This window comes from Hyperoodon ampullatus (assembly GCF_949752795.1).
Source record: "Hyperoodon ampullatus genome assembly, chromosome: 7".
NCBI lineage: Eukaryota > Metazoa > Chordata > Mammalia > Artiodactyla > Ziphiidae > Hyperoodon > Hyperoodon ampullatus.
The window spans coordinates 63,337,073-63,346,588 of NC_136920.1; the positions used below are offsets into that span (position 1 = coordinate 63,337,073).

At 47.1% G+C, this 9,516-nt stretch overlaps 1 protein-coding gene across 1 annotated transcript; it reads left to right on the forward strand.

The window, feature by feature from the left end:
• Positions 1 to 235: 235 nt before the first annotated feature.
• Positions 236 to 8,007, forward strand: EIF3F (eukaryotic translation initiation factor 3 subunit F; the record flags this gene model as incomplete). Its single annotated transcript, XM_079708761.1, has 8 exons — positions 236 to 617; positions 4,188 to 4,258; positions 4,500 to 4,579; positions 5,014 to 5,151; positions 6,484 to 6,575; positions 6,997 to 7,133; positions 7,262 to 7,375; positions 7,777 to 8,007. The coding sequence occupies 8 exons, from the start codon at positions 236 to 238 to the stop codon at positions 7,852 to 7,854; spliced, it is 1,092 nt and encodes a 363-aa protein (XP_079564887.1). The 3' UTR covers positions 7,855 to 8,007.
• Between the last annotated feature and the right edge of the window lie 1,509 nt (positions 8,008 to 9,516).

Below are 9,516 nucleotides of genomic sequence, written 5' to 3' on the forward strand. Positions count from 1 at the left end.
CCTCTCAGTGCGGTTTCAAGTTTACTCGGAACTACTTAGCTCGTTTCTCACTGAGTGCGCATCGGACCGAAATCCAAGAGCACAAACTCAGAGCAGAAAATTGTAGCCGTGAGTAGCATCATCAGAAACCAATAAGCACAAAGATCTAGTTCACGTGGTGCAGGTTCAGCCTATCGTGCTCCTAATCTTTGTCAACTCACTCCCTTCCGCGCCTCGCTCCTTCCTTCTCGACAAGATGGCCACACCGGCGGTACCGGCGAGCGCGCCTCCCGCCACCCCAACCGAAACCCCGGCTGCGGCCTCAGAACCGGCCCCGGCTTCAGCCCCAGCCTCAGCCTCAGCGCCGGCTCCAGCGCCGGTTCCAGCTCCAACGCCGGCTCCAGCCTCATCCTCAGACCCGGCGGCATCAGCGGCTACGACCGCGGCTCCGGGCCAGACCCCGGCCTCAGCGCCAGCCCCAGCGCAGACCCCGGCACAGTCACTGCCTGGCCCGGCTCTCCCAGGCCCCTTCCCTGGCGGCCGCGTGGTCCGGCTGCACCCGGTCATTTTGGCCTCCATCGTGGACAGCTACGAGCGACGCAACGAGGGCGCTGCCCGAGTCATCGGGACCCTGCTGGGTGAGTGGTCAGAGAGAATTGACGTTCTCTTCTACTTCCCACCTCCCGTTTATCTTGTTCCCCTCACTTCCCACCCCCATTGTAGTTATTTATTGACTAAATACTGTGTGCCAAGTGATTTACATTTTATCTTTAATCTTCCCAGTAGCATTTCACGTCAAGTATGACTAGTCCCAATCTATGAAAAATGAATTCAAACTCTGACTAGGACGTCAAAAACCTTTGACTCCCTGAGACCACTGACCACGTTTTCCCCCCTTATCTACTGGTAAATGTCTTTATTTTCCAGGTGTTAAAAGAGAAGTTTTTCCTAACCATTTGGCATTGGAGTGGGGACACCTGTAAAAAGATATCCCTCTCACCAAGTAAACCGGTTTGGCATGAACCCATTTAGGGTTTCAGTAATATTCTGCTTTCCTAAACGCCTAAGCCTGAGCCTCTGTTCCTCAGTCTCCCTCATATTAGTCTCCAGTGAGATATGGACCCCATTCCCCCAGTGCAGTCTCTGATTCTCCATTTGGACACAGACAATTGTATTATCTATTATTTGTATTAACGTGCACATGGAGGAATAACCTTTTCCCTGCCCATGTTCCAAATTTGGGAAATTGATATTTTATGTTACAGTAAAATTGAGAAACCTTAAAGAGGGATTTCTGACAATATACCCCTTTCTCTGGGGACTGCTGGTCCCATCAAATTAATTTGCACTCCATCTTGGTCACAGAATTTGGACACTTTTGTGAATCCAAGTTAGTCGCACGTATCGTTTCTCTTTCTTACCCTTGAACGTGTAATAGTTTCCATCGTAGAAGACAATTGGTGTATTGCGAAGAGGATGATAGTTGTTGGCAGACTCCAGCACATATTAGCTAAGTCTGTTTCCTTCAGGGCCTACTTTAGATTTATTCTGTGAGAACTAAATTATCACAGAAGGCATCTAACTGTGCTGGCACAGACTAGGTACAAAACAGCTGTTGGTTACCATCTTCCACCACATCAGGCACCCTCCTGGCACAGACACACATTGTCTCCCTCTTTATCTTTGAGGGTGTCGCATTTTACAGAAACTTTAGTTGATCCGTTATCTTTCTAGCATTGCCATAGTTGTCTCAGATCAAGCCTTTGTATTCTCTTTGCCTGTTCTCCCTTATTTTATCCTTTAAGTTTCACTCATCTTCCAGGTTCCCAGGAAAAGTTTTCACTCTCAGTCCTTCATCCCATATCCCCACCCTCACCCCTATTCTTTTTTTTTATTTATTTATTTTTATTTATTTTTATTTTTTGCTTTATAACAAATTTGATCAGTTATACATATACATATGTTCCCATATCCCCTCCCTTTTGCGTCTCCCTCCCACCCTCCCTATCCCACCCCTCCAGGCAGTCACAAAGCACCGAGCTGATCTCCCTGTGCTATGCGGCTGCTTCCCACTATCTATCTACCTTACGTTTGGTAGTGTATATATGTCCATGCCTCTCTTTCGCTTTGTCACAGCTTACCCTTCCCCCTCCCCATATCCTCAAGTCCATTCTCTAGTAGGTCTGTGTCTTTATTCCTGTCTTACCCCTATGTCTCACCCCTATTCTTAACCTTCCAAAGTATGCTGTCATTCTGTGACTGCCCTGCTTTGAGCCTCTGTAGTAAATGGTTCTTGCGTCACTGACTTGGCACTCGACAAATACTAGCTTGCTCTTTCAGCTGCACTGTCAAATTTTCCAAACTCACTAGAGCTATTTAACGAAATAAACAATTTTCCACCCTAGGTTTGTGCTAAGTGCCCCCAAATATTTGTGACCCTAGTTAGAACAACTGTAATCTAGATTTTTCAGATCCTCTTTCAGAATGGAGTCATGGTACAAGGCTAGGTGTTACAGAGGCACTGCTTACTGAAGAATGAAGCATAGATTCTGCTTGCTAGGAACTTAGAAATTTTCAGTTAGAAATCAATTCATGAGACATATTCCATTTGGTTAAATGAAATCAGTGGTGCCTTTTATGTACCATAAAACTATTAGGTACTTAGAATTCAAAGTTTGATCAAACAAGCTCTACTCTTAACCTTAAATTCAAGATGAAGATGTACCCTTATATGCAAATAATTAGCATATAATGTGATAAATGCTCTAGTAGAAGGGTGTTGTGGTGGCATGCAAATACAGAAGACTTAACTATTTCAGACTCTTGAAGTGGTCAAGTCTGTTGACAAGAGGTCGAATAGGATAAAGAGTATGTATCCACACTCCTGTATATAAAATGAAGAACAAGGGCTTGCTGTATAGCACAGGGAACTGTACTCGATATCTTTTTTTTTTTTTATTTACTTATTTATTTGTTTATTTATTTATGGCTGCGTTGGGTCTAATTTGCTGCGCGCGGGCTTTCTCTGGTTGTGGCGAGTGGGGGCTGCTCTTCGTTGCAGTGTGTGGGCTTCTCACTGTGGTGGCTTCTCTTGTTACGGAGCACAGGCTCTAGACGCGAGGGCTTCAGTAGTTGTGGCTTCTGGGCACTAGAGCGCAGGCTCACTAGTTGTGTCGCTCGGGCTTAGTTGCTCCGCGGCACATGGGATCTTCCCGGACCAGGGATCGAACCCATGTCCGCTGCATTGGCAGGCAGATTCTTAACCACTGCACCACCAGGGAAGTCCTCCATATCTTGTAATAACAAAATGGAAAAGGACCTGAAAAAGAATATATATGTGTGTGTATGTGTATACATACATAACTGAATCACTTTTCTGTACACATGTAACATTGTAAATCGACTATACTTCAATTTAAAAAAAGAAGTATGTATCCATTTGGTTTGGGGGCATAGTTTCAGCTAAGGGGGCAGAAACCATAGTGAAGTGGAATTAAACAGATGCTGATGGGTATAGGCAACATTGTGGTCTGTGGTGGAGAGGGAAGCACTTGAAGCCTGGGTGGGCAGTGCCAATAGATGAGAAAAAAAATGGAGAGGTCAAGGCACCAGCAGTCTTAGTGAGGACAAGAAACAAATGTAGCTAGAGTAAAAGTATCATCAGAACTAGAGGAATAAAAGTTTGTGGTATGATGTTTAAGGTTCACAGGGAGAAGGTTTCTGGTTGATGGTAGGGTCAAGGTTATGACTGTGGGACCACGGCTGAAGGGAGGTACAGGGGAAACGCCCTAAAATTGTGCCCTCAGGATAGGCTACTATGTGAGTGGTCTCTGTAGACATGATTAGAATCTTCAGGGAGCTCTGCAGGTGAAATTATATTAAGGAGAAAGTCTGGAGGCTGAAAAATGAAGGTCACATAGTGAAGATCTGGAGTAGGACTGGTAGCAGGAAGTGACAGACAGGCAAAAGGAGACCTTGTGAAGTAAGAATAGACCCTGTTTGCTGATAGTTAAAGAAGAGACTTGGAGATTACTCCAGAGTTTCATTTCTCTGGAAAATCCTGTCTCCATGGGTGCTCCTGGCTGAACTTGGAGCTTATGCGCCCAGTTTGGGTTTTTGTTTCCTTGACTTTGAGGAGACCTCTTGAAAGCATTTGGGACAGTTGGGAGCCCAAGGCTTTATAACACATGGACAATACTCTCTCACAGGAACTGTGGACAAGCACTCAGTGGAAGTCACCAACTGCTTTTCAGTGCCGCACAACGAGTCAGAAGATGAGGTGAGTGGGAATTTGAGACCCCCGTGCGGTTTGTAGCTCCTCATTTGCTGGACTCTTCGTGAGGCCCCTCCTACGCCACAGTGTGTTGTGCTCATAACTAGAGCTGCAGTGAAAGAGCTTCGTTCCCATTTGTACCTATTTCCCGGGCCTCTTCTGTCTGTTGGGAGTGGCCTCTTGTCCTGTTTATCCATTTGCTGTGGACTTCTGGCTTCTTAGCTTCCTTTCCTGCCTTCCTTCTCAGGTGGCTGTTGACATGGAATTTGCTAAGAACATGTATGAACTGCACAAGAAAGTCTCTCCAAATGAGCTCATTCTGGGCTGGTAAGTTGGGACCAGGGGATGGAAAGTCGCAGTGGTTGATGGCCAACATCTTTTGTCACCTGACCAGGTATCGTACACCCTCTTTTGGAGACAGAGTATTGAAAGTGTATTATCTCAAGGAGCTGTGAATTCAGTGTGTTTTGCTGGTGGTTCTGATCCTGTGAGGCCAAGAATACTTATTTTGGACTGCAGCTTTTACTGAGCAAGTCTTTTTTGCCTTGCTGGTGACTTAGAATTTTCAGGAGCTCTAAGGCAGCCTTTATTTGATTCGATACAATTTTCAGTGTGCGTATTTTTTTGGCATGTGTTGTCCCTGGGGGTATAACTACACCCCGACTAGGGGTGCTGGGTACCCAGAGACACCCATGCCACCATCCTGTTTGGTACTGTTGTCGCACGTAGACATGAGTCCACAGCTGTGTTCCATTTTCCAGGTATGCTACAGGCCATGACATCACAGAGCACTCAGTGCTGATCCACGAGTACTACAGCCGGGAAGCCCCCAACCCCATTCACCTCACAGTGGACACGAGCCTCCAGAATGGCCGCATGAGCATTAAGGCCTACGTCAGGTGACCAGAGTCTTGGGCAACAAGGGCATGAAAAGCTACCTCGTTCATACTGTGCCTGGATGCCACCCCCCGCCTCCACCCCACGCAGGTGTCATCCTTCAGTGTGCAGCTCGCTGCCTAAGGAAGCCCCTTCCTCACTTTCAGGAGTTATCACTGGAGAGGTTTTATTCCAAAACAAACTCTGTCCCTGAAATTTCCCCTCACTGATCCTTGCCTACCCAAATTTCTGCTTATTGCTCATAACCAGTTTCAAAGGGCAGCCCTTTAGGTATTTGAGCAAGCTCGTTTTTCCTGTCATCTTTTCTAGAAGTTAACTGTTATACAACTCCTACGGCCGGTCCTCACACAGTGTTCTGGTCATGATTTCTTCTCCACATTCACTGATTTTCTGAGTTGCCCTTCAGTTTGTCGTTATCACTAAAACTGTGCACAGGACACAGGGCGGTACAGATTAAAGAATGGCTGTCCTTGTTTTGAACATGTCTTTTAACCTGGGATAAAGTACAGTTTGGATGACAGTAACATTACCCTGTTGGCACATTAAGCAGCTAGAATGCTGGTTGATGGGAGATACTGGGAAAGGCTCTAGAGGCATGCCGAAGACGGGGTGGCTGTAGGAGTTGGAAGGATTATATTTTCTGCTTAGAATGAAGCCCTTTGTTAGCACAACTCTTACTTTAACTTTGTGCCATTTTTGTGTCTGACACTGAAGTGACCAGTTACCTATTATGTGGTAGGACAGAGATGGTGGATGTCAAGTCCTCATAGGCCAGTTGCTGTACCACTAACCTCTAGCTGTTGCCTGATTTCTTAGCCTTTCCAGGTATTTCAGACTCCTTAAGATCCAGTGAAAGTATAGTTGACATAGTAAAGGCAGTCACCTTTACTAAGATGACTTACAGCACCCAGTCTGATCTTGATGGGCCAGAGTCGACTTTTTTTCATCAGTGCTGATGAGTAACTCGGTCCCAGAGAAGACCTGTCCTGTCACTTCTTTCTGTGAGGAAGGATGTCTAGGCAGCTAGTTCCACAGGGAAATCCAGTGTCCTGTCCTCAACACTGCGATTTCAGTGTGTGAAGTAATTCTCTATAAAGGGTCCAGGCCCGGTCCAAAAGCTGAGTCCCTTCTCTCAGGCCAAGGGTTTGGTGTGTGGAATGAGCTAAGGGAAGAAAGTGACTTGTTCCCTTTAGCTCTCTGGGCTTCAAGTGGCCCAGCTTTCTTCTTTCAGAACCTTGGAAGCCATACTCTTGGTATGACTGCTTTCCCAGCCTGAACTAGACATGAAACCCCCTCCCAAGTCCTTCTGTTAACCTTGGCTTTTCTCTCCCCAGCACTTTAATGGGTGTTCCTGGGAGGACCATGGGGGTGATGTTCACCCCTCTGACAGTGAAATATGCATATTATGACACTGAACGCATTGGAGGTGAGTGACTTGCCCATACCCGCTTTCTAGGTCTTGGGCATTTTTCCGGGGAGGGGGTTTCTGTTCTGTAACAAGGATGGAGGGCCTTGGGTGTGTTAAGAGGAACGGTTGATGTAAGGTTTGTGATGACTAGAAGTCATTCTTCTGTAGAAATGGGATTCAAGGAATTATTTGTGAAATTGTTAGAGGTGGGAAATCATCAGCACCAGAGGCTACACGGCCATTCATATGAGACCAGAACCAGTGATTAGCATACTGGGTGTAGGAGTTGAACTCTCTCCAGAGAAAGAAAAGCTAATAAGGGCAGGGCAGGGGGGTTTGGGGAAGCTGACTCAGTCCAAGGGGAGGTGGTTAGAGATCTCTTTCCCGATGGGATGACTGAATTCTCTGTGTCACTTCTACCCCCAACCCGCTGCCACAGTTGACCTGATCATGAAGACCTGTTTTAGCCCCAACCGGGTAATCGGCCTCTCCAGTGACTTGCAGCAAGTGGGAGGGGCATCGGCCCGCATCCAGGATGCCCTCAGCACAGTGTTGCAGTATGCGGAGGACGTGCTGGTGAGGAGTGGAGGGGAAAGGAAGGAGGAGGGCGTGATCTCCCCTCTGAGATGGCTGGGGATGTGCTGGTGAAGTGACAGTCTCGGTGGTGAGAATTAACTGTTCCTCGTTGACTCTTTGGTGCTCAGTCTGGAAAGGTGTCAGCTGACAATACCGTGGGCCGCTTCTTGATGAGTCTGGTTAACCAAGTACCCAAAATAGTTCCTGAGGACTTCGAGACCATGCTCAACAGCAACATCAACGTGAGTGCCATCCCTGGGCTTCTGGGAGCCTGTGCCTTCCCCCACCTCAGCCATACACCCGTGGAGGGGGTTGCGAAAGGTGACCTGGAGGGGATAGAGGAAACAAGGCTCCGCCTTTGGCCCCCTGGCAGTCCAGGCTCAGGGGAAGAGAGCACAGGTGCTCGGAGATTCCCCTCCTGCTGTTTCCTTGCTTCCTGTGGCTAGGTGTATCAGTAGAGATGACAAAGTGTTCTCAGGCATTTCCTTCCTGTCTTCCACCTTCCACTCTTGCTCAGCCTCTCCCAGCTCTTGTTTATCCAGGACTGCCCTCACCCAGTGTCCATCATACAACTGGCCAAGACCAGCCTTTCTGCTCACTCTTTACCCAGCCCCTCACTCATCCTGGATTCCTTCTCTTCCAGGACCTGCTGATGGTGACCTACCTGGCCAATCTCACGCAGTCACAAATTGCCCTCAATGAGAAACTTGTGAACCTGTGAATGGTCCGCAAGCAGCCCTCCTACCAGGCTGGGCCCCAGCCAACCCTGGGACTCAGAATGGAGTGAAGGAGAAATGGTTTCTTTGTGGTTTGAGTCACACTGAGTCAGTCAACTGCTTGTGACTGTAAATAAACATAGCTTACCTTTTGTAAATGAATTCCATATTATGTGAGTTTACCTCTGGGTGTAAGGGAGAAGACAGTTCTGGAGCTCACACAGAAACCAGGAAGTGAGTACCCTGGTGGAAGTTGGTTATGTGTGTGGCCTCACTCGTCTTCAGTTGTCGCACCCACAGCCCAGGCTGCTTTAGCTGCTTCTGACCTGAGACCAGATAGCCTTCTCAGCAACCTGGTGGTACAGGGGCACTTGCTCCCCACTCTTTTGCCTACGTTCAGAGCAAACTATCTCCCCCCAAAAATGACTTTTACCACTTTTCTTCCATAGCATCTTAAATGGATGGCAGTGCAGAGAGTTGCTTTGTGCAGTTTGAAGTACCTGGAGGTGTGCTAGTGAAGGGAGAGAGGTGGGAGAGAAGGGAAGGAGTGGATACAGACCTCTGTCCTGAGACCCATGAGTATGCGCTGGTGGAAAGACAGCCTTCTCTGTGGTGAGGATAACTGTGCTTTACCACATTTTTTCCTTTGATTTTCAACCTGGAAAGGTGTCCACTGACAGTACTGTTGAACCATTTCTTGATGGGTTATGTGGTTTCCACAGGAAATGAAGATGAGAATCTATGGAGGGAAAATAATTAAGAGACTTGGGTACTTAACCGGAACTGAAAGAGTAAAGGGTGTGGTCAGTGTTTTAAAGCACCTGAATCATAGGACAGAGCTGTTTGCCACGTGGTCCAGGGAGGTAGGATTAAGATCTGTAGGTTGTTTCCCTCCATTTTGGTAGGGAAAACAGAAAAGTGAATCATCAGTTGAAAAACAGTAGAAAGTCAGTACTGGGTCTCACATTTTTTGAGCTCTTACTATGTTTGGGGGCAGTTTTAATTATCTTTATATCGCAAAAGGAGCTAGCATTCAGAGGAGTTGAGTATGTTGCTTGAGGCGACACAGTAGGTGATGAAACGGTATGAATCCAGGTCTGGATTTTTTTTCATGTGCCACCCTCTGCTTCACAGTTTAGCGGCCCGATGAAATACTCTAATAATGCAAAAATGCAACATAACAGGAATATATAAGGATTGACCAGCTCTGTCAGAGAGAGTCTACCTAGGATGTGATATCCGAGCTGGTGTTTTTTGTTTTTAAACCAGGAAAGGGTGATCGGGACAGAGGAAATAGATGTTAAAAAGCTTAACCTGTTCAGAACCTAAGGAGACGTATGCAGGAGCCAGACTGTAAGGCCCTCAGCCTCTGGAGGTTGGATTTTTATCCTGGAAGTCGGTGGGGAAAGCACTGGATAATTTTAAGCAGACTTAAGCAGATTTGGATTTCAGGAAGATCACCCAGTACTGGTATAGAGGAAGGAGGGAAAGGGAGAAAAACAGAAGGCAGGGAGACAGAGAGTCGCTGTGATTGTTGAGAGGTGATGAGAGCCCAGGCTAAGGCAGGGGCAGTGGGGTTGGTAACGGAGACTTGGATTCAGGGGGACTTGGAGTCTGGTTGACATCTGGATGGTGAGGGATGGGATGAGTCTAGGATGTTGCCTGGT